General features: G+C 42.9%; 1 protein-coding gene across 2 annotated transcripts in view; it reads right to left on the bottom strand.

Moving 5' to 3' along the window:
• The window catches only part of PRKD3 (protein kinase D3), a 109,971-nt gene that overhangs the window by 54,279 nt on the left and 29,826 nt on the right, over window positions 1–25,866 (bottom strand). For both annotated transcript variants that reach the window (XM_051839691.2, XM_002709918.5), the window contains exons 3-5: window positions 12,092–12,230; window positions 8,855–8,986; window positions 7,727–7,884 (exon numbers count right to left, since the gene is read on the bottom strand). In XM_051839691.2, the coding sequence (XP_051695651.2) occupies window positions 7,727–7,884; window positions 8,855–8,986; window positions 12,092–12,230 (429 nt within the window). The remainder of the gene's footprint in view (window positions 1–7,726; window positions 7,885–8,854; window positions 8,987–12,091; window positions 12,231–25,866) is intronic.

Here is a 25,866-nt window from a genome sequence, read left to right as displayed (position 1 = left end):
AAGTTCTTTTCTTACCTTGCTTTAATGCTACAAACCAAGGTTTAGCTTTAAAATTATTATTTCTTCCTTAACAGTGTGCAAATTTTTTCTAAAAGAAATCTGATTATTTCCACACTCATGTTGAAGTCAACACTTGGCAAAGTATTCACTAACCAAAAACGTTGTAGCAGTATCACTGATTCAAGCATACACAATAATAAAAATAAAAGCATTTTAAAAACTGGCAATTCCTTAATTACAAATATTCAATCAGTCTATTGTATTATTTAGTAAAAGTAGTACCTCCATTTGGCATATACATTTAGTCCTAATTTGATTCTGTCTTGTCCTGGCCCCTCAGGAAGTTTCTCAGTAGCACCGAATGGAATATTTATGTCTCATCTTCAAATAGCAACACTCAAAAAAATTCTAGTTTCTGTAATCTTAGTGATTCCATTCCAACCAAATTCAATGAACAATCTACCTTCTTCTGTTTTTCCACTTCTGTACTCAATTGCCTTTAGACTGACTTCTGACATTTTAACAGAAACTGCCTTCTTACACGCGATCAATCACAACCTCAGAGGCAGATTCAAAAGTTTCTACTCCCGATGGCCTACTTTCAGTATTATCTTAGTATTCAGTGAGGTTTAATATCTTGGTTGCACAGCTTCTCCGTTTTCCCTAGCTTTCACATTAGGATAATACCTGTACTTCCCAGCAATGTAGTGAGAATTACATTAAAAAAAAAAAAAGTAAAGCATCCAGCACAAAACTGAGTATATGGCAGGTTAAGAGGCTTTTTGTTTTTAATAAAACATTTATTTATTTGAAAGTTACACGGAGAGAGGAGAGGCAGAGAGAGTTTTCCATCTGCTGGTTCACTCCAAACTGGCCAGAATGGCCGGATCTGTGCTGATCTGAAGCCAGGAGCCAGGAGCTTCCTCTGGGCCTCTCACACAGCTACAGCGGCCCAAGGACTTGGGCCATCTTCTAGTGCTTTCCTAGGCCATAGCAGAGAGGTGGACTGGAAGTGGAGCAGCAGGACTTGAACTGGCACCCATATGGGATGCAGAAACTGAAGGTGGCGGCTTTATTGGCTACACCACAGCGCCGGCCCCCAGGAGGCTTTTAATGTATAGCCAACTCCCAGTACGTTCTTCACTAACCTTTGTTGAGCACTGGGGTTACTCTTGTTTCTTAATTTCTTAATTGCTATCTCCATCATTTCTTTTTTTTAAAAAAAAGATTTATTTATTGCCGGCGCCGCAGCTCACTAGGCTAATCCTCCACCTAGCGGTGCCGGCACACCGGGTTCTAGTCCCAGTCGGGGCGCCGGATTCTGTCCCGGTTGCCCCTCTTCCAGGCCAGCTCTCTGCTGTGGCCCGGGAGTGCAGTGGAGGATGGTGCTTGGGCCCTGCACCCCATGGGAGACCAGGAGAAGCACCTGGCTCCTGCCAACGGATCAGCGCGGTGCGCCGGCCGCAGCGTGCCGGCTGCGGCAGCCATTGGAGGATGAACCAACGGCAGAAGGAAGACCTTCCTCTCTGTCTCTCTCTCTCACTGTCCACTCTGCCTGTTAAAAAAAAAAAAAAATTATTTATTTATTTATTTGAAAGAGTTACACAGAGAAGAGGGAGGGAAGGAGGGAGGGAGGGAGGGAGGGAGGGAGAGAGAAAGAGAGAGAGAGAGAGAGAGAGAGAGAGAGAGAGAGAGAGAGAGAAAGAGAGGTCTTCCCTCCGCTGGTTCATTCCTCAGATGGCTACAACGGCTGGAGCTGCGCCAATCCAAAGCCAGGAACCAGGAGCTTCCTCTGGGTCTCCCACATGGGTACAGGGGCCCAAGGACTTGGGCCTTCTTCTACTGCTTTCCCAGGCCTCAGCAGAGACCTGTGGATGGGAAGTGGAACAGCCGGGACCCGAACCAGCGCCCATATGGGATGCTGGCACTGCAGGTCATGGTGTTAATCTGCTGTGCCACCACGCCAGTCCCCCCCCCCCCATCTCCATCATTTCTTTAGAGTGCCTTCTCTTCCCACGCTTCCATTCCCTGGATTTCTTCCCATGAGCTCTTCTCTTATTCTTCCTGCTTCTTTCTGACACTACATCTGTGGAAAGCCATTTTGAGAGACCTGCCACTCTACAAGTTCTACTTGCTTTAAAATATTCTATAAACAATCTAGTCAACTTAAATATGACACTCTACTTATTATACTTCCTTAAGGAGTTTTCACCTTGAGGATACAATATAAATGAATGAATTAAAACATAATTAGACAGCCCTCCGTATCTGCGGGTCCCCATACCCACAGATTCAACCAAGTGTGGACTGAAAATATAGTTGCAGGGGTTGGCACCGTGGCACAGTGGGTAGGGCAGCCGCCTACAGTGCTGGCATCCCATATGGGCGTCAGTTCAAGTTCCGGTTGCTCCTCTTCCTACCCAGCTCTCTGGTTTGACCTGGGACAGCAGTAGAAGATGGCCCAAGTCCTTGGGCCTCTGCAAGTATGTGGGAGACTGGGAAGACGCTCCTGGCTCCTGGCTTTGGATCAGATCAGCTCCGGTCATTGCAGCCATTGGGGAGTGAACCAGTAGAGAGAATAATGCTTTCTCTTTCAAATAAAAAAAATGAATAAATAAAAAATTTTTAAAAATCATATATAAAAATAATATGTACTTTTACATATGTATACATAAAATATAAATGCATATATCTGTACACATATGTACACACACATTTATAAAACATACACACACACACACAAAGAAAATGCAGTCAGGCAGGGCTAGCACTGTGGTGTAGAAGGTTAAGCTTCTGCTTGCAGTGCTGGCATTCCATATGGGAGCCGGTTCAAGTCCTGGCTGCTCCACTTCCAATCCAGCTCCCTGTTTATGTACCTGGGAAAGCAGCAGAAGATGACTCAAGTCCCTTGTACCCATGTGGGAGACCTGAAGGAAGTTCCAGCCTCCTTGCTTTGGCCTGTTGCAGCCATTTGGGGAGAGAACTAGCAAATGGAAGACCTTTCTCTCTTTCTCCTCCTCTATCTCTGCCTTTCAATTAATAAATAATTTTTTTTAATGTAGTCAGGCCTGTGATGGCTTCATCTGCAGCAAACATGTACAGCTTTCTTCTTGTTCCTTGTTTTTATTCCCTAAACATTACCTAATTACAATTATTTACATAGCACCTACATAGTAATAGGTATTTTAAGTAAGCTAGAGATGATTTAAAGTATACATAGGAGAGGCCGGTGCTGCGGCTCACTTGGCTAATCCTCCGCCTGTGGCGCTGGCACACGGGGTCCTAGTCCCCGTTGGGGCGCCGGATTCTGTCCCCCTTGCTCCTCTTTCAGTCCAGCTCTCTCCTGTGGCCCAGGAAGGCAGTGGAGGATGGCCCAAGTGCTTGGGCCCTGTACCCACATGAGAGACCAGGAGAAGCACCTGGCTCCTGGCTTCTGATCGGTGCAGTGCACTGGCCATAGCAGCCATTTGGGGGGTGAACCAACGGAAGGAAGACCTTTCTCTCTGTCTCTCTCTCTAACTCTGCCTCTCAAAAAATAAAAAAAAAATTAAAAAAAGTATACATATGAGAAATGTGTGATGGTTACAAGCAAATACCACATCATTTTTATTAATTTTTTAAAAGATTTTATTTATTTAAGTGGCAGAGTTACAGAGAGAGAGAAAGGTCTTCCATCCACTGGTTCACTCCCCAAAATGGCCACAATGGCTGGAGTTGGGTGGATCTGAAGCCAGGAGCTTCTTTCAGGTCTCCCACATGGGTGCAGGGACCCAAGCACTTGGATGATCTTCCACTGCTTTCCCAGGCCATAGGTAGAGAGCCTGACCAGAGGAGGAGAAGCTGGGATACAAACTGGCACTCCGATATAGGATGCCAGCATAGCAAGCAATGACTTAACCCACTGTGCCACAAGACTGGCACCTCATTTTACTTTTTAAATGTTTATTTATTTTCATCTCCTTGGAAAACAGAGCAACAAAGAGAGTGAGACCTTCCATGCGTTGTTTACTCCTTAAATGCCTGTAATACCAGGGCTGAGCCAGACTGAAGTCAGGAGCTGAGAACTCATTCCCAGTCATGCATGTGGGTGGCAGAAACCCAAGCACCAGAGCTATCACTTGCTATCACCCAGGATGTATCAGCAGAAAGTTGGATCAGAAGCAGGGCAGCTGGGACTCAAACTGACACTCTGATATAGGACACAGGTGTCCTTGGTGCAAACGTAGCTCCTCCTGTGATGCTTGTCCTTTTACATGGTTTTATAAAATGGACTTCAGTACCCATGGATTTTGGTATTTGGAAAGCATCCTAGAATCAATCTCTTGGGGATACTGAGGGATGACTGTAAATTATCTATTTTCTCTGTTCTTTTGCTGTTTGCTAATCTTGTAATAACAATCTGGGGTTGATGTTGTGGCGTTGCAGGTAAAGCTGCTGCCTGCAACTGCAGAATCCCCTATGGGCACCATTTTGTGTCCCAGTTGCTCCACTTCTGATCCAGCTCCTTGCTAATGGCCTGGGAAAAGCAGCAGTAGATGGCCCAAATGTTAGGGTCCCTGCCACCCATGTAAGAGATCCAGATGAAACTCCTAGCTCCTGGCTTTAGCCTGGTCCAGCCACTACAGCCATCCTGGGGAGTGAACCAGCAGATAGAAGATATCTCTCTCTCTCTTTCTTTCTGTAACTCTTTCAAATAAATAAATAAATCTTTAAGAAAAAATTAAGGCAAAATAAAAGCTTAGCTAATTACAAAATTAAAAAAAAATCAACTGGGGGTAGCTGACATACCCGTATCATCTATGGGGCTCTTTTTTTAAATTTTTTTTTAACGATTTATTTATTTATTTGAAAGTCAGAGTTAACACACACACAGAGAGGTCTTCCATCCACTGGTTCACTCCCCAACTGGCCACAACGGACTGGTTCACTCCCCAATTGGCCACAACGGCTTGGAGCTGCACTGATCCAAAGCCAGGAGCCTCTTCCAGGTTTCCCACGCAAGTGCACGGGCCCAAGGACTTGGGCCATCTTCTACTGCTTTCCCAGGCCATAGCAGAGAGCTGGATTGGAATTAGAGCAGCCATGATTAGAACGGGCGCCCATATGGGATGAGGGCACTGCAGGCAGCAGCTTTACCTGCTACGCCACAGCGCCGGCCCCTATGAGGCTCTTAAAACATCACAGCTCTGGGGCCGGTGCTGTGGCATAGCAGGTAAAAGCCGGCACCTGCAGTACCCGCATCCCACATGGGCGCCGGTTCTAGCCATGGTTTCTCTACTTCCAATCCAGCTCTCTGCTATGGCCTGGGAAAGCAGTAGAGGATGGCCCAAGTCCTTGGGCCCCTGCACCTGTGTGGGAGACCTAGAGGAAGCTCCAAGCTTCTGGTTCCTGGCTTTGGATTGGTGCAGCTCCGGCCATTCCAGCCAACTGGGGAGTGAACCAGCGGATGGAAGACCTTTCTCTCTGCCTCTGCTTCTCTCTCTGTGTAACTCTTTAAAATAAATAAATAAATCTTAAAAAAAAAAAATCACAGCTGTGTCCTGTAGTCCTCATTCCTAGATACATTAACTGTGCAGTTCTGTGTATAAAACAAATTTTCTTACTACTAACTGTTACCCAATTTCTTCCATATGTTTATAATAATCCCTGATTTTCAGTTTCTAAAGCCATAGGACTCTCTACATTAACAATTGTACGTAGTGGATGTTTTACACAGCAGTTAAGTTGCTGCTTCGGATGATGGCATCTCATATTAGCGTATCTTGTTTGAGTCCTGGTTCCTCCAATTCTGATTCAGCTTCCTAATGTGAATCGGAAAGCAAGAGGTGTGGCTCAAATACTTGGGTGCTTCCCACCCACATTGGACACCCAGACTGAGCTCTGGACTCCTGGCTTCTGCCTGGACTAGCCCCAGTTCTTGTGGGCATTTGGGAATTGAACCAGTGGATGGAAGATTTCTTTGTATTTCTGTCTTTCAAATAAAACAAAAATAAATTTTAAAAAATAATAAAAATTTCACACCAGTGTTAAGCAATATGTAAATACAGGACTTTTGTGAAAGGACTTCATGGGTTTTTACTGTGACAAAATCACATGATGAAAGTATCAAGAAAACTGTCCAAAGCTTTGATTTTGCCATTCATGAAGATACAGCTAGATGGTAAGATTATAGTCTATTGATGAAAATCATTTGAATTTGTTAAACATATGAGGAAATTCTTTGCCAGGAGCCAGGAGTTTCATTTGGGTCTCCCAAGTGGGTGACAGGGGCCCAAGGACTTGGGCCATCTTCCACTGCTTTCCCAGGCACATTAGCAGGGAGCTGGATGGAAATGGAACAGCTGGGACTCAAACCGGCACCCATATGGGATGCCAGTGTGGCAAGTGGCGGCTTTATCTCCTATGCCACAACACTGGTCCCAATTCTTTTTTATTTTTCTTAAATAAGATTTATTATTTATTTGAAAGGCAGAGTTACAGAGAGGAGGAGGAAGTAGAGAGACGGAGAGAGGGAGGGAGGGAGGGAGAGAGGGAAAGAGGGAGAGAGGGAGGGAGGGAGGGAGGGAGGGAGAGAGTCAGTCTTCCATCTGTTGATTCACATCCCAAACAGCTGTAAAGGCAATGGTTGTGCCAGGCCAGAGCCAGGAGTCTGGAACTACATCTAGGTCTCCCACCTGGGTGGCAGAGGGCCAATTACTTGGATCATCTGTGCTACTTTCCAGGTACAGGAGCTGGATTGGAAGTGGAGCAACTGGGATTCAAACCAGGGTCTATATGGCATGTTGGCCTTGTGTGCAGCGGCTTAATCATCTGTGTTACACTATTGGCCCCAAGAAATATTTCTTTACCCTTTACCCTTGAGAAGTCCAACATATTTAGGAAAAAAAAAATCATTAATTTCAGAAGAATGACATCTGGGTTTAATTTTCAATTCTAATATCTCTTTACCAATTTCCTGTGACTCCAAACAAGTCAATTAACCATTCTGCACTGCAATCATCTCTCATGGGTACAGATCTTTTGATGTACCTCATATTGTGAGGCCTGGTAGAGTCATTCATTCATCACTCAGTACCTACAGAGCAGTAGACATTGTGTAGGGTATAATGGGGCACTTTTTTTAAAGAACTAAATATTATCTTCTTTAAATAGATTATAAACTCTTGGGAGCAGAATCACACATGGTAATAGGTTGACTGTAACACATATAATCAAGAATGTTTGAAAAGTGTGATGGCATCCAGTAAATAAATAACTGCTAGGTAAGGGTAAAATCAGGAAAGGTGACTTTCAAACCAGGAAAAACCATGTAGGATGGACAACAAAAACAAAGGTCGAAAAGCAAGGGTGTGTTCAGGGAACGCTGAATAGTGCAGATTGTCAGAAACAAAATATATACAGGTTTCTTAGTAGGGAATGATATATAAACAAAGTTGTGTATTAGGAAACTCTGTCAAGTATAAGACGAAATACAGTTTGGAAACCAGAAGCCAGGATAATGTTAAGCACTAATGCAATGGTCCACGTGATAAATAAGGCAATCCAAAGTATAAACTGCAATTCATTACTATTGCCAAGCCCTCTTTCCATGATCACAAAAGTTCCTTAAGTGTACAAATGTAATATTATTTAGCATATAACATGTGTTTTTAAGATGCTGTCATAAACTCTCCATAAACACAGGAAGAACTAGTAAAATGTCCTTCTGTTATCTTAGAACACATACCTCTTCACTAAGAAGTGGTACACATTCAGATTGTAGGGGTCTTGGAACCGAGAGGCCAGGTCCTGGTAGAGATACATTGGACAGTCGTCTTTTTCTCACTCCACTGCAGTTATTTGGAATCTTGAAGGCACATCGTTTATGATAATTTAATCCACAACCTAAATACATTTTAAAAGGTTAAAAAATATTAAAGTAACTTTACTATTTAAGTGTAATAAATAAAATCACTGCTTCTTTAACTTTTGCTCTGGCAGCAATACTTACTTAGCAAAATGACAGGCAAACAATTTAAAAAAGAACAGGAAAGATACAGAATGATTTATTCAGAAAGATTAAGCTAGCTAATGCAGTGGTGTTTGAAATGTTGTATCTAAGGCAATCATCTGGGAATTTATTAGAAATGCAATTCTTGCCCTCTAACCCATAGAGCTATAAATTAGGAATCTTGGGGATAAGGCCCAGCAAGGTATGGTTTATGATGCCAGGTAAAGTTTGAGAAACACTGGATTAAAGCACAGGTCAGCAAACTGTGGCTTGCATACCAAATTCTTCCTGTGATACAAAAATTATATGAAATGCAAATTTCAACATTCCTAAATATGAATATGGGAATATAAATATGAACTGGGACTATGGCCATTCCCATTTGTTTCCATACATATAAGGTTAACATCACACTCCAACAGCAGAGTATAGTCAGTCACAACACAGATCATATGGCCAGTAAAGCCTAAAATACTTATCCTCTGGCCCTACAGACATAGTTTGACTTTTCCTTCTCAGAGAAGTGCTTCTTAATCAAAATGTGTACTTATGTGCTCCCCCTAATAATTCTAATTCAGAAAAAATAAGGAAATTAATATTTACTGAATCACTACTTTGAGCCAAATATTTTCCCATTTTACCTTACTGAGTCATTATGAAACCAATGGAGTAGATATATTTTACAGAGAAACTGATCCTCAGAGTGAATAAGTAGGTCGCAGAATTAAGACCAGGCCCTCAATCTCTCCAATTCTAAAGGTTAGCTACTATTCAGTAACCAACTTGATCTTGTTTTTTCATCAACAATAAAAGAATGTACATGTAAAATCCTACAAAAGGAGTAAAAAATTTTAGGGCACATACCTTCACATTTCAGTCCCTGACGTACCAATCCCCAGAGCATTTCACCACAATAATCACAAAAAGTAGGAGCTTTGTAAGAATGTACATAGAGGGTATGTGGACGAATCTGGAAGTCTTCTACTGTGGCCAAAGCTTTCAAAAAAGAAAAGCATTTAAATAAACCCCATATTTGTAATTGTTATTATGAGATTAGGAATGCTCACCATACTCATTTATGTCAAAGTACACAGAATCATTGTTTTATCTGCCAGTTTCACCTTACCATAAAAGTAAATTTTATTTAGCATTTAATACTTTGATTTTTAGACACTAGTTTAGGGAGCAGGTATTTGGCCTAGTGGTTATGATGTTCATATCCTACATCAGAGTACCTGGATTGGACTCCCAGCTCCAATTCAGTATTTCACCAGTGCAGACACTGAGAGGCAGCAGTGAAGGTTGCTGCCATCGTGTGAGAGACCTTGACTGAGTTCCTGGCTTTGGCACTGGCCCGCTCTGGGCCATTGTGGGCATTTGGGGGAGTGAACCAGAGGATGGGACCTTTCTCTCAGTGTCTAAATAAATAAATAAATAAATTCATGGAAAACACACTTTTTTTTTTTTGACTGGCAGAGTGGACAGTGAGCAAGAGAGAGAGAGAGACAGAGAGAGAGAGAAAGGTCTTCCTTTGCCATTGGTTCACCCTCCAGTGGCTGCCGCAGCCGGCGCACTGTGGCCAGTGCACTGCGCTGATCCAATGGCAGGAGCCAGGTACTTATCCTGGTCTCCCATGGGGTGCAGGACCCAAGCACTTGGGCCATCTTCCACTGCACTCCCAGGCCACAGCAGAGAGCTGGCCTGGAAGAGGGGCAACCGGGACAGAATCCGGCGCCCCGACCGGGACTAGAACCCAGTGTGCTGGCGCCGCAAGGCGGAGGATTAGCCTAGTAAGCCGTAGCGCCGGCCCACATTATTTTTTTTTTAAAGAATGATTTTTGGGGCCAGAGCTGTGGCGCACCAGGTTAACACCCTGGCCTGAAGTGCCGGCATCCCATATGGGTGCCGGTTCGAGTCCTGGCTGCTCCACTTTTTTTTTTTACAGATAGAGTTAGTGAGAGAAAGAGACAGAGAGAAAGGTCTTCCCTCTGTTGGTTCACCCCGCAAATGGCTGCTACGGCCATCGCTGCGCTGATCCGAAGCCAGGAGCCAGGTGTTCCCTCTGCTCTCCCATACGGGTGCAGGGCCCAAGCACTCGGGCCATCCTCCACTGCCTTCCCAGGCCACAGCAGAGAGCTGGACTGGAAGAGGAGCAACTGGGACAGAATCCGGCGCCCCGACTGGGACTAGAACCCGGTGTGCTGGCGCCACAGGTGGAGGATTAGCCTAGTGAGCCGCAGTGCCAGCCCTGGCTGCTCCACTTCTGATTCAGCTCTCTGCTACGGCTTGGGAAAGCAGTGGAAGATGGCTCAAGTCCTTGGGCCCTTGCACCCACGTGGGAGACCCAGAAGCAGCTCCTTGCTTCTGGGTTCGGATTGGCACAGCTCCAGCTCTTGCAGTCAATTTGGGGAGTAAACCAGCGGATGGAAGACCTTTCTCTCTCTGCTTCTCCTCTCTCTGTGTAACTCTGACTTTCAAATAAATAAATATTTTTAAAAATTGATTTTTTTGTGCCCAAATAAACTTTAATTTCATTTTCCATAAATTTTTTAAGTGCCTTTGTTTTCCAAAAGCATTTTCTCATACTGACAAGGTGAAAAACAGCTGTTAGGTCTATTTTACCCAATTAAAAAAAGTTTAGGAGGTGGGTCACTTGATACACTGGAGTGCCTAGGTTCAAGTCCTGGTTCTACTCCCCTGGTTCCAGCTTCCTGCTAATGTACAACAGGGAGGCAGCAGGTAACAGCTCAAGTACTTGAGTCCTTTCCACTCTGGTGGGAGAGCTGGACTGAATTCTGGATTCCTAGTTTTGGCCCAATCTAGCCCTACCTGTCACATGCATTTGGAGAGTGAACCAGCATAAGGAGATCCCTGTCTGTCTCTGTCTCTCTGCCTTTCAAACAAACAAAAAGATATTTTTAATGGGTTAATTTATAATACGGTGGAAAATAGAATATTAAAAAATACTGTGAAATTTTACTTCAATTTATAAGCACCGTTTCTGCGGGAACAGAAAAGTTCTAACTCCAATACACATTCTCTTGTCTTTTCTCCACAGTCCTAATGGTTAAAAAAAAGAGATTCATTTCTCCTAAATGAGCAATTGCAATAGTAGACAAAGATTTTCTTCTCACCTCAAACTGCAAGTCATTAGTGGATAGTTCTGTGTTTTGATGAAGGGTCCATAGCAAAGGAACGGATATGAGCATGACCTCCAGGGAGGACAGAGTGAAGCCCAGTAGGATTACAAAGGAAAAAGAGACTGGGAAGCATGCAGATGGTTTGTGGTTGTGATGTAAAAGATGAGTGATGAGGTGGATAGGTCAATGGGAGGACCAGAAATACCAAAGGAGTGGAGACTAACAAGAAAAGGTGATAGAAAGGATCTCAAAAAATCGGCTCAAAGGTGAATTTGAGAAGAGGCAAAAGTGTAGCAGGACTCTGGGTCCTTGGCCAGCCAGCTTGTTTCTTTTCTTTTCTTAGTCCTCTTTTCTTATTCAATAAAAAGTGCTGCAGATCTGCTATCTACATTATTACTATGGCATTTTTTCTTCCTTTATACTACTCCCTAACAATCCTGCCACGTGCTGTCGGATGAGATCAGAAATAGAGCTAAGGAAGGAGTGGCAAAAATGAGTGAGGTGGAAAAAGAGACCAAGAGAAAAATGGGGAAAGAGCATTTATTCAAAGCCACGGAAACTCTATCCAGTATTGTAGTTTCCTCTTCCATATCTTCATTGTTTCTCCTTTTTTCCTGAATCTCTTTTCTGAACCTGAATTTTCTTCTTCTATGCTCTTTACAGAAATGGGGAAAAGGGAACAAAATTTCAGTATAATTGTTTTATTTCTTCAACTCAGAGAAAAGAATATATTTCCCTTTCAGTTCAATTGCTCTTTCCCTAAGCTGAGTAACTCTCAAATAATTCAGTTTATTTTCCTACTTTTTCTCATTTGTAATATAACCTTCCTGAAAATAAAAATCACACAGTAACTATATTATAAATGAAATAAGCAATTCTAATACCCAGACTAAGTATGATTGAATATAGCATTTTGTACAGAAAAAGACTCTTTGGGAAAAAAGTAAAGCTACGTACTTACCTGAAAGAACAACTTCTACTAGGTCTCCTTCATGTATTTCATCTGCTGAGGTAATCAGCTGCAAAATATTTTCTGAGTTCATGTCATGGCGAAAGAGAAGAATTTTATCATACATGCCAAAGAATCCACATTCTGGAAACTGTGGGAAAATGATGTTGTATCAGTTTATCCATGGCTTTCTATTTTTATAAGTAAATGACTTAAATCTTATAAAAAAGCTTTTAATGGAATATTTTATTCTAACACATACTTGCAAAAAACTGTTAAAATAAAAAGGAGAGTCCATACTCAAGTATCCTTGTTAATTTTAAAGGTCAACAAGATAAGGTAAATTTACAACTAAATAATCATTATCTTAAAACATTTCTCTTAGAAATACAGGATTTCTTTTTTTAAAGGATTTATTTATTTATCTGAAAGGCAGAGTTAGAGCGGTAAAGACAAATATCCTTCATCCGCATGGTCACTCCCCAAAGGGCTGCCATGGCCAGAACAGGGCCAGGAGCCAGGAGTTTCTTTTGGGTCTCCCACCTTGCTGGCAGCAGTCCAAGAACCTGGACCATCATCTATTGTTTTCCTAGGCTCATCAGCAGGGAGCTGGGTTGGCAGTAGACTAGTGAGACCACAAAGTGGTGCACATATGAGATGCTTGTGTCATAGGCAGTGGCTTAACCTGCTACACCACAATGCTGTTGGCCCCAGAAATATAGGATTTTTATATTCAGCTCTTGATGGAGACTATAGTCCTACTGCTACTCTATTCTTACATAGCCTGAATGATAAAGTCTTTCCCATTCTCTATATCTGCATTATTCAATACATGGTTATCTTCTATTCACATGCAGGTATTTAAATTTGAAATAATTAAAATTAAATGAAAAATGAAGTTCTTCACTCACTCTGGTCACATTACAGACACCCAACTGCCACCTTGGCTACCAGCTACAATACTGTACAACACACATACAAAGCACTTCCATCTTTCTGTTAAGGTCTACTGAACCTGAGCAGGTAGAAGACCAATAATTCACAAGGCTATTAATTCCAATTTTTCTACAAAATGTACCTAGAGCCTCCAGTGTTGATCTAGTATCTCTTCTTTAAGTCTATTCTCTGTAATTACAATACATGATTCATTATAGTATCTTCCTTTGGAGGATTATGATATGGATTACATTTGAAGGTATGTGTTCCAAAATTTTTATGATTAATAATGAGTGTATTTTAAAGTACCTGTTTTATATAAGTAAGTTCAATTTTTAAATCCATTTTTAAAATATTTATTTATTTATTTGAAAAGCAGAGTTACAGAGAGGCAGAGAGAGAGAGAGAGAGTCCATCCGCTAGTTCACTCCCCAGATGGCTACAACAGCTGGTGCCAATTTGAAGCCAGGAGCCAGGAGCCTCTTCTGGGTCTCCCACATGAGTGAAGGGGCCCAAGGACTTGGGTCATCTTCTACTGCTTTCCCAGGCCATCGCAGAGAGCTGGATCAGAAGTGGAGCAGCCGTGATTAGAACCAGCAGCCATATGGGATGCTGGCACTGCAGGCAGTGGCTTTACCATCTATGCCCAGCACTAGCCTGAATACATTTTTAAAAATGAGACTATGCTCTAAATTACCAGCACCTTAGGACATAATACTCTACAAAATTCTTTAGATCTCAGGAAAAAATGCCCATTAAAAACTCTGCAGCTGACCAGCACCGTGGCTCACTAGGCTAATCCTCTGCCTGCAGCACCGGTACCGTCCCGGTTGGGGCACCGGATTCTGTCCCGGTTGCTCCTCTCCCAGTCCAGCTCTCTGCTGTGGCCTGGGAGGGCAGTGGAGGATGGCCCAAGTGCTTGGGCCCTGAACCACATGGGAAATAAGGAGAAGCACCTGGTTCCTGGCTTCGGATCGGCGCAGCATGCCAGCTGTAGCGGCCATTTGGGGAGTGAACCAAAAGAAGGAAGACCTTTCTCTCTCATTGTCTAACTTTGCCTGTTAAACACACACACACACACACACACACACACACACACCACCTCTGCAGCATGGCCTGCCAGGGATCAGCCACACCATACCATCCCGCAAGTGCATCCACTGGAGGGACGTCGCTGAGGACATGCTCCACCTACTTCATCTGGAGACCCTTCTTTGTGAGGATCCACAAAAGAAATTTCTCTGGTTGGTTTTATAACGTGAACAATCGATCACAGAACTAATCATGTTCTTGTGTTTGCTTTGCCCAGTGAAAAGGCACAACCATGTCTGTAGTCTACTTATGTTTTATATGCAGATACTAACCCAGCTTCATCTTATTTTCTGACATTTAATTGTCTTTTTGGAGAAACCTTTTCTATATCTCTAAAATTTCTCGTATTTTTTTGGGGGGGGGGCATTTCTGTGGCATAGACTAAGTCTCTGCCTGCAGTGCTGGGATCTCATATGGGCGCCTGTTCAAGCTGTGGCTGCTCCACTTCCAATCCGGCTTCCTGTTAATGGCCAAGGAAAGCAGCAGAAGATGGCCAAATACTTGGGTCCCTGTACCCACGTGGGAGACTGCGATGAAGCTCCTGGCTCCAGCCTCCTGACTTCGGCCTGGCCCGGCCCCAGCCAGTGTGGCCATCTGGGGAGTGACCAGAGGATGGCAGATCTCTTTCTCTCCCTCCTTCTCTCTCTGTAAACTCTCCCTTTCAAATAAATAAATCAATCCTTTTTTTTTTTTTAAGTTTTTTTTTTTTTTTTTGACAGGCAGAGTGGACAGTGAGAGAGAGAGAGACAGAGACAAAGGTCTTCCTTTTGCCGTTGGTTCACCCTCCAATGGCCGCCGCGGCCGGCGCGCTGCGGCCGGTGCACTGCGCTGATCTGATGGCAGGAGCCAGGAGCCAGGAGCCAGGTGCTTCTCCTGGTCTCCCATGGGGTGCAGGGCCCAAGCACCTGGGCCATCCTCCACTGCACTCCCTGGCCACAGCAGAGAGCTGGCCTGGAAGAGGGGCAACCGGGACAGAATCCGGCGCCCCGACCGGGACTAGAACCCGGTGTGCCAGCGCCGCTAGGCGGAGGATTAGCCTAGTGAGCCGCGGCTAAAGTTAAGTTTTTTAAAAGTTGAAAACAATGACTTAGATACACCTAACTAATGAGAGTTCTCAACTGAAAAGTAAAAATCAGGATCACAAATTATATTTTAAAATTAAAATTTTACAGAATTTTATTACATTATTGGACTGAATAAAATATTCTCATAACTTGGTTGTAATTATTCTTAAGAACTTATTTTAAAAGGATTAGACATTCCATCCTCATAAAAATAAAACATTTAATAAAATATTTCTATGAATGAAATGGTTTTTACAAAGTCACATTTCTTGCATGTCTCCTAAGTACAAGGTATTGGTCCCATAGTTTGTAGGGATAAAACATGCTTTATTCTCAGGAGCTTATAATCTAACAGGAAAACAGAAATAAAAATAAGTTTTATACAACATGACAAAGCAAATGCCAAAAATGAAATACAAACAAAATCCTAGACTAAGAAAAACAAACACTTCAATTGGGAAGGTGAAGTACAGGCATCTAGCATGGTATCTGAGCAAAGCTGTAAAAAGGAGAAGCAGAGCTTACACAGGCTGAAAGTGAAAATGTGTCATTGCTGAGAAAGTACATGGGAAACAGAAGAAGGTGAAGTGAAGCCTTATGACTGAAGAATGAGGTGGGGACAAGTCAGGCAGAAATGCACATGGGGCCTGACTGGGGACATACTAACAGAAAAATTTGTAAGCAGCAGTCAGTCCAAGTTTTATCTTCCACTAACTATAGCACGTAGGATAAGCTGCTTGACCTCTCTTGTTGTGTTTTTGGTTTTTTAGATTTATTTATTTACTTTTAAGGCAGAGCAAGAGAGACAGATACACACAGACAGGAAGAGACGCACAGTGATCTTCCATCCACGGATTCACTACTTAAATGGCTGCAACAAACTGGGACAGAATGAAATTAGGAGCCAAGAACTCCACCTGGGTCTCCCAACGTGGGTGGCAGGGGCCCAAGTAGTTGGGCCATCTTTCATTGCACTCCCAGATGCACTGGTAAAGAGTGAGAACTGAAGTGGAGCAGCCAGGACTCAAATTTGTGCTCTGATATGCAATGCTGGCGTTGCAAGCAGGTAGCTTAATCAGCTGTACCACAACACTGGTCCTGCATCGGTTTCTTATTTATAAGGTTGAGATAACAAAAGTACTGGCTTTCTAGGGTTCTTACCAAATTACTCGGTAGGCATAAAATCTCCAGCACTATAATCAGTATGATTATTCTATAGTAATAATCCAAGAGAGACACTGGGTCCACAGCAAGGCTGTACACGATCAAAAATATTTTAAAAAGGTAATACTGGGAGTGAACCAACAGAAAAGGAAGACCTTTCTGTCTCTCTCACTGTCCACTCTGCCTGTCCCCCCCACCCAAAAAAAAGGGTAATAATGAAAACTGTCGTGTGCAGGAACTAAAGCAGGAAGAAACTAGAGCAAGCTCTTGAAGAAAGGCTGAAGCTGTCAGGAAGAGGTATCAGGGTCTGATTACATAGTAAGAAAACGGACAGAGAAAACTTTCCCTAAAAGCCATCTTTGCTAAATCATATGGATCAACATTGTTTCACTCAAAGTCCTAAAGAATGGTAACTGAATAACTGAATAACAAACACACCAATGAAAGAAGGAAAACACTGAATTTCTGACTTGAAAAAAAAATGCAAAATTACTTTCTTAATAAACACATAATACCAATATAAAATTGGAATTATTAAGAGACCCAAGAGAAAGTAAACAAATTATGAGGAATATTAACAATATAAACATTTATATATCAGAGGGTAGAAAGTTGTCGGTAAAGATAGGAATAGAGTTATTTTCTAGGCTAGCAAATGTTTCATACTATACTCATCTACATTAATGACAGACTGCAGAGCTCCCAGGAGGAAAACTGTAATAACTAGCCTGTAAATAACAGACTTTCACTGTTTACAATCACAAATTACAGGTGTGTTTGGTAAGATATTAAGGAATTATCTGAATGTGAGATAGAACTAAAGGCAGTAACAGAAAATGTGGCCCGAAAAAGCAAGAAAAGAACAAATACTGTCTATGAACATTAGGGTTAACATTGTGGGCAAACTTTAAAAACAGCAGAAGTCTTAAGGCACAGATACATTAAATATCTAAAAAGAAAAGGAAAATAAGTGACAAGAACACACTGTGAAATATCTGCGGCGCAGCGGGTTAACTCCCTGGCCTAAAGCGCTGGCATCCCATATAGGTGCAGGGTACTTGGGCCATCCTCCACTGCACTCCCTGGCCACAGCAGAGAGCTGGCCTGGAAGAGGGGCAACCGGGACAGAATCCGGCACCCAAACCGGGACTAGAACCCGGTGTGCCGGTGCCGCAAGGCGGAGAATTAGCCTAGTGAGCCGCGGTGCCGGCGCTTGCTCTATTTTTAATGTTTTTTATTAGTCTGGTACATTACAATGGATGACTCGATACCGATACATATAATTAGAACTTAATTTTATTCAGATTTTTTTTTTCAAAAAAATATGTATTTGAAAGTCAGAGTTATGGAGAGAGAGGGACAGAGAAATATCTTCCATTTGCTGGTTTACCCCTCAGATGGCCACCACGGCAGGGGCTGGGGCCAGGCCAAAACCAGGAGCCAGGAGCTTCACCTGGGTCTCCCATGTGGGTTCTGGGATCCAAGTACATGGGCCCTCTTCTGCTGCTTTTCTCAGGCTACTAGCAGGGAGGTGGATCCCAAGAAGGCAGCTGGGACATGAACTGGCACCCATATGGGATGCCAGTGTTGCAGAAGGTAGCTTTACCTGTGACATTGTAATACTAGCTCCAGATTTCCAGGATCCCATCTATGGTATCACATTACCTTCACTGTATCAGGTGTTGTTAGGCTCGTTCTGGCTAGAACAATTTCTTATGACTTTGCTGGTTTTTAATGATTTTAAAAAATATTTATTTTAAAAAGATTTGAAAGGAAGAGTCAGAGGGAGAGACACAAAGAGAGATTTTCCTATCTGCTGGTTCATTCTCCAAATGGCTACAATGAAGCCAGGAGCCAGAAGCTTCATCCAGGTCTCTCTTGGAGATGGCAGGGGCTAAGCACTTGAGCCATCTTCCACTGCTTTCCCAGGCCATTTAGCAGAGAGCTGGATCAGGAAGTGGAGCAGCCAGGACATGAACCGGTGTTTATATGAGATGCCTATATCACAGGCAGTGGCTTAACCTACTGCACCACAATGCTGGCCCCATGGTTTTTAATGATCTCACCAGTTTTAAGGAGTATTGGTCAGAATTTCGTAGGATACCTCGTTACTGGAATGTGCTGTTTTTCTCATGACTAGACTGGGATTATGGGTTTGGGGGAAGCCAACCACAGGGGTAAAGTGCCAATCCCATCACATCATTATCAAGAGTACTTACCACTACTGATGCTGACTGAGGCTATGTTTGCCAAGTTTCTCCATTGCAAAACTACTCTATGCTCCCCTTTCTTTCTTTGAGAGGCAAAGAGAGGTCTTCCATCTGCTGGTTCACTCCCCAGATGGCAAAAATGGCTGGAGCTGGCTGATCTGAAACCAGGAGTCAGGAGCTTCTTCCAGGTCTCTCATGTACGTGCAGAGGCCCCATCACCTGGCCATCTTCTGTTTTCCCAGGTCATTAGCAGGGAGCTGGATGGGAAGTTGAGCACCTGGGACTCATTCTGGCACCCATATTGGATGCTGGCACCACTGGTGGAGGTTTAACATACTATGCCACAGTGCTGACTCCCTCCCCTCTTTCTATACTACAATCTTTTTTTGGGGGGTAGTTACGTTGCTTTTCCTTGAAGGCAATTATTTGAAATTCTTCTATGTGGAAGATTTACCCATTTTTCCCATTTATTTATTCAATTACTTATATATATCCATATGGACTCATTGGTATTATTTTATACTTTGGATATAAAATATACTCTTTCAAGGACTGGCATAGTGGCAGAATGGTCAAGCCACTTGCAGCACTGGTATCCCATGCGGACACTGGTTTGAGTCCGAGCTGCTCCACTTCCAATCCAGCTCCATACTACTGCACCTGGGAAAGCAGCAGGTACTAGAGCCCCTGCACCCATGTGGGAGACCCATAGGAAGCTCCTGGCTTTGGACCAGCCCAACTCCGGCAGTGCGGACATTTGGGAAGCGGACCAGTGTATGGAAGATCTCTCTGTCTCCCTCTCCCCACCTCTGTACTCTTTCAAAGAAATAAATATTTTTAAAAATAAAATATAATCTTTTAAAAATATAATTTTACTTAGTTTTGAATAGGCAGTTTATTAATATGAATAAAAATTCAAAAGTTAAAAAATACAGAGTAAAATCTATTGCTTAGCTGTTCAGTTGTTTGGCAGTCAAAAATGTTACCAACTTTCTGAGAAACTCTGAAAATATTTTATATTTCATCAACTAAAAATGGGTGTAACTATTCCCCATCTTACACAAATGGCAACCACTATTAACACTGCTATGCATGTTACTTTTTTCACTTAGCTATATATTTTCGAGATCACTCCATTAACAAAGATAATTCTGCCCCTCCCCATCATCCCCGGTTGCACAATTTGCAAGATATGTGGTGAGGGAAAAAAAAAGCTAAAGCCAAACTCCCTTCAGTTTATAAATCATAGTCTATCTTAGTAACATTAAGAGTACTTGTTTTCTTTACACTCTCTTTTATAGTGTATTATCAAACCTGTTGATATTAGATGAAAAATGGTATTTACAAAGAGTTTTTTCTTTTTAAAAATTTTATTTTCACTTTATTTCAAAGACAGAAGGACAGACAGAGTTATCTGCTCATTCACTTCCCAAATGTCCACAACAGCTGGGTCTGGGCCAAGGCTCAAGTCAGGAGCTAGAACTCAAACCAGGTCTCCCATGTGGATTGCAAAGACCCAACTACTCGATCCATCACCTGCTGCTTCCCAGAGTGTGTATCAGCAGGAAACCAGAATCAGAAGAAGAGCCATAACCTGAACCAGGCACCCCAAAATGAGATGTTAGGGTCCCAAGAGGCCTTTTAACCCTTGGGCTAAAAGCCTAACCTCCAAAACTTGAACCTAGGCACTCTAATGTGGGATGTAGGCATCCCAGGTGCTGTCTGAGCCACTGTGCCAAATGTGCCTGCTCCTAAAAACCAATTCTTGATTACATTTGCTATATTCATTGGCAGGGCAGAAAGAAGGTGGGGTGGGGTAGGGTTAGAGGTTAGAAATTGCTGAACTATTTGCCTATTTTCTATTTATTTTTCTAAAATAAAAGTCTTACCTAATGATGTACATTCTTTTTTTAAAGATTTACTTATTTATTTGAAAGTCGAGTGTAACAGAGAGAAAGGAGAGAAAGAGAAAGAGGTTTTCCATTTACTGCTTCACTCTCCAAGAGGCCACAGTGGCCAGGGCTGAGCCAGGCCAGGGGCAGGATCTTTATCTGGGTCTCCCACGTGGGTAGCTGAGGCCCAAACAGTTGGGCCACTTTCCACTGCTTTATCCTGGCCATTAGCTGGGAGCTGGATCAGAAGTAAACAGCCAAGACATGAACCAGTGTCCAAACGGGATACCACTGTCGTGGGTGGCAGCTTTACTCACTAAGCCACACACTGGCCCTTACATACATGCTTTCTAAACATTGTATTTTCACGGTTGGGAATGCTACTTGCGACAAAGAGTAAGATTAGAAGAGAAGCAGAGGTGGTAACACTGTCACTGGTTATTATTTAAGTTACTCCCCTAGGCCAATGGTTCTCAACTAGGATAATTTATTTCGCCTTAGAACATGTATGGCAATATTTCCAGGCATTTTTTTCAAAGATTTATTTTATTTATTTGAAGGTCAGAGTTACACAGAGTGAGGACAGGCAGATAGAGAGAGATCTTCCATCTGATGGTTCATTCCCCAATTGGCTGCAACGGCCGAACTGCGCTGATCCGAAGCCAGGAGCCAGGAGCTTCTTCCGGGTCTCCCAAGCGGGTGCAGGGGCCCAGGGGCCCAAGGACTTGGGCCATCTTCTTCTTCTTTTTTTTTTTTTTTTTTTAATTAAGATCCATTTATTTATTTGAAAGAGTTACAGAGAGGAAGAGACAGAGACATAGCGAGCGAGTGAGAGCTTCCATCTGCTCATTCACTCCCCAGATGACCACAATGATCAGCACTGAGTAGCACATGGGTGGCAGAGCCCCAACACTTGGACCATCTTCTGCTGCTTTTCCAAGGCCACCAGCACAAGCCCTGGTAGGCTCATGTAAGTATGCTCTTAAAGGTTAGCATAATGACAAGATTATCCAGGAATGCACTTCTCAGAAAGTCTCCCTGTTGTTCAGCAATACATGGCTGTATTGGGCTCATTCCTGTGTTGGAGCACCTCAAAATCTGGAAGGCCGATGTGTGGATGGAGATCGCAGAGTGTTCAGTGGCTTGGAAAGAGTTCCGGAGGTGTGCTTCACGACGGGCAGAAATCCAGGATCCCAGAGCACTGGGAGACACTGGATTACCAATATGAGGGTATCCGAGTCACGGCACCAATGTTATATATTAATGTTAGCCGTCGCAAAACACACCGGACACCGGAGTAAGGGAAAGAGTTTATTGGGGAACACCCTACAGACCGGAGTGAAGGGGCGGCAAAGGAAAAAAAGAGAAAGAGAGTATAAGAGAAAGAAACAGAGAGGAGAGGAGCTAGCAAGGAGAGAAGATAGAGCAGAGGAGAGAGGAGAGCAGAGCCAAGAGACGACTTGAGCCATCTTCTACTGCTTTCCCAGGACACAGCAGAGAGCTGGATCAGAAGTGGAGCATCGGGGTCTTGAACTGGTGCCCACATGGGATGCTGGCGCTTCAGGCCAGGGTGTTAACCTGCTGAGCCATAGCACCGGCCCCATCTAGGCATTTTTGTTTTTTTCACGACCTGAGCTACTAGCATTTAACAGGTAGAACACTGTAGAATGCAATAACAGCTGCACAACAAAGATTTATTTGGCCCAAAATGTTGACAGTCCTGAAGCTGAGAGACTTCGCTGTAGGAAATAAAATCAAGTGTATAGAAAGGCCGGCGCCGCGGCTCACTAGGCTAATCCTCCGCCTTGCGGCGCCGGCACACGGGGTTCTAGTCCCAGTCAGGGCACCGGATTCTGTCCCAGTTGCCCCTCTTCCAGGCCAGCTCTCTGCTGTGGCCAGGGAGTGCAGTGGAGGATGGCCCAAGTGCTTGGGCCCTGCATCCCATGGGAGACCAGGATAAAGTATCTGGCTCCTGCCATCGGATCAGCGTGGTGCGCCATCTGCGGCGGCCACTGGAGGGTGAACCAACGGCAAAAAAGGAAGACCTTTTTCTCTCTCTCTCTCACTGTCCACTCTGCCTGTCCAAAAAAAAAAAAAAAAAAAAAAAAAAAAAAAAAAAAAAAAAAAGTATAGAAAGGCTGGGAAATGTGAAGGATGCTGACAACCCTCTGAAAACCAGACACACTCATGCTTCCTCTTCTAGTGTACCTCAGTCTTCTTTAAAAGAAAGAGGAAATGAAAGGAACAGTGAAAGAACTAGCCAGGCAAAAACAAAATAAATCTTTAATTTGGCATCCCCAGTTCCCACCCTTGCAGGCATTTCTAGATTTTCTTCAGAATGTGCCAATGATCCCTCTTGATTATGCAAAATGAAGACTTTCCCCAGTCCATAAAGGAAAGTAACAATTTCATTATAAAGTTACCAAATTTCCACTCTCTGCTAACTTTTAGGCTATCTTTGCTTTTGCCTTAAAAATAGCTTCAAGAATTCAAAAAGAAAAAAAAAATCATCTTTCTATAGCCACTTTATAAAAGTTAGTTTTTATAGTATTAACTTATTATTATTATTATTATTATTTTTGACAGGCAGAGTGGACAGCGAGAGAGAGAGGCAGAGAGAAAGGTCTTCCTTTTTCCGTTGGTTCACCCCACAATGGCTGCTGCGTCCAGCGCACCGAGCTGATCTGAAGCCAGGAGCCAGGTGCTTCCTCCTGGTATCACATGCGGGTCTAGGGCCCAAGCACTTGGGCCATCCTCCACTGCCTTCCCGGGCCACAGCAGAGAGCTGGACTGGAAGAGGAAGGAGCAACCGGGACAGAATCCGACGCCCCGACCGGGACTAGAACCCGGTGTGCCGGTGCCGCAGGCACAAGCCTGTAGTATTAACTTATTACCAGATTCTTTCTTTTTTTTGACAGGCAGAATTAGATAGTGAGAGAGAGAGAGAGAGAGAGAGAGAGAGAGAGAGAGAGAGAAAAAGGTCTTCCTTTTTTCCGTTGGTTCACCCCCCAAATGACCGCTAAGGCCGGCGCTGTGCTGATCCGAAGCCAGGAGCCAGGTGCTTCCTCCTGGTCTCCTAATCCCGCAAAATTTTAAAAGGGAATTCTTCGTCCAGTTCAAACCTCCAGATTAGCAATGCTGTCTGACACTGTTTAGCCTACATAAAAAATGTAGGGCTAAAGAGAAGGATGTCACAAGTTGCTGAAACAAAGCTGTAGAACAGGGTGGAGAAAACAACACAGAATGAAAGCTGATTTCTAGGAAACAGAAGATACAGCTGGGTTTTCGCTTGACTTTGACAGAATCTGAAAATTATACCCTGTAATACAAAGATAATGTATTCAGTTAAAGAACAGACTAAAATCACTCTCTGTATATAAGCAAAGGGTATTTAGGTCTAGTATCATGTAAACAGTCAAAACTAAAACCAAATGTTTTTAAATCATTAGAGCAGTTAGCTTTAGTCAGAATAATTTTAATTTCAGTAAACACCATTACAACTTAAAATGAATTGTCTATCAATTTCTTTTCTCAGTCCCATTACATCTACTGTGTTCATTTCATTAGCACAGTAGCAGTAGCATTATAGTGGCATCTTTTAAGCCTCCTAGCAATGTGAAAGAGTAAGAAGTTACCATTCACTGATGTCGTCAATACAAATCAGAAATTATACAGAACTCCTCACTGGCGGGCGCCGCGGCTCACTAGGCTAATCCTCCCGGTTCTAGTCGGGGCACCAGATTCTGTCCTGGTTGCTCCTCTTCCAGTCCAGCTCTCTGCTGTGGCCCAGGAAGGCAGTGGAGAATGGCACAAGTGCTTGGGCCCTGCACCCACATGGGAGACCAGGAGAAACACCTGGCTCCTGGCTTTGGATCAGCGCAATGCGCCGGCCGCAGCGGCCATTGGAGGGTGAACCAACAGAAAAAGGAAGACCTTTCTCTCTGTCTCTCTCTCTCTCACTGTCCACTCTGCCTGCCAAAACAAACAAACAAACAAAAAAACTCCTCACACAGGCAACCTTATTTTCCTCAAAATTTCCTCAAAATTCTTAAAACTAGTAATCCCAAACCTTTAATAAAATAAACAATCTCTACTTTTTAGAAAGTTTTTGTCATATTTCAAATAATAAACTTAAAAGCAAGATCAAACCAATGTAAGTGTGTTGGCAAGACGCTATATATACTGTGATATATTAAGGTCTCTCTGCTGGAACAATAATCTTTCCAGATTTAAAAAGACTTTAAAATTTTGAGTATTATTATTTTTGAACACTAATTATATGCCAGATATTAAAAGCTTTATATTTAACCACCCTAATTTTTAATGGAGGTATGATCTCAGCTTCAAGGATAAGAAAACCAAGGATCAGAAATTCAATGACTTAAAAATAAGAAAATGGTACAACAAAATTCTGTAATCTCAGTTTGCCTCCTTAATATCAAAAATTCTGTTCTGGGGTAACATACTCCACTATCTCATCGGATTCCCCGCCCCCCCCCCAAACATGCACCAATAATAAAATCAATGTGATTTCATGCATGAACAATGACTGTAAGACAGCCAAGGTCTTGGGCCTATTCCCTCTGTATAGATTTGTTCACTTATAATCTCTCTTGTACATGGCCTGTGATCTGATCAGCAATTTCTGGCTCAATTCCAGTTCCACCCACTGTTCACATTTGTCTGCCTTCCTGGTTCTCCTGGTTGCCAGTCCCACTATTTCTTTGTTTTCTATCAGTAAATACACACTCTCCTCAGTTTACAAACCTCTAGAAGGCAGAGATTTTTTTTGTGTGTGCTGATTTAGCTTTACAAATATGAAGATGTAAGAATCTAATATATATATATATGTATGTATACATTAGAAATGCATATTAACTATATCCACACTCTGTAAACTATGTACTCTTCTTAAATAAAAACGCCTAAGCCAAACTAGAAATATTATTTGAAAAAGCTCAAGCTACAAGTCACATTTAGAATATTTTAATCTAGGAGATACTTATATTCTTATGATTTACTGAGACCCTACAATTGTACTGAAGAAGTTTTAGTCTCTTCAAAAAAAAAAAAAAATCGGGGTAGAGGGAGGAGAATAAGGGGCCATGGTTGGGGCAAACAGGGTTAAGCTACTGCCTGTGTTGCGATGCCAGCACCCCATATTGGGGAGTGGAGGATGACCCAAGTGCTTGGGTCCCTGCACCTTCATGGGAGACGTGGCAGAAGCTCCTGACTTCTGGCTTTGGCCTGGCCTTGTCCCAGCCTTTGCAGCCATCTGGGGGGTGAACCAGGTGATGGAAGATCTCTACTGCCTCCACCCTCCCATCCTGTAACGCTTTCAAATAAATAAATCAATTTTTTTAAAATAAAGAAGTTTTAGCTTTTAATAAAGAAGTTTTAACTTTAGAAATTCTATTTCTCCATCAATT

Source organism: Oryctolagus cuniculus, chromosome 2 (assembly GCF_964237555.1).
Source record: "Oryctolagus cuniculus chromosome 2, mOryCun1.1, whole genome shotgun sequence".
Lineage (NCBI taxonomy): Eukaryota > Metazoa > Chordata > Mammalia > Lagomorpha > Leporidae > Oryctolagus > Oryctolagus cuniculus.
Note: the sequence above shows the minus strand (reverse complement) of the source record. Positions and strands in the feature narration are given on the sequence as shown.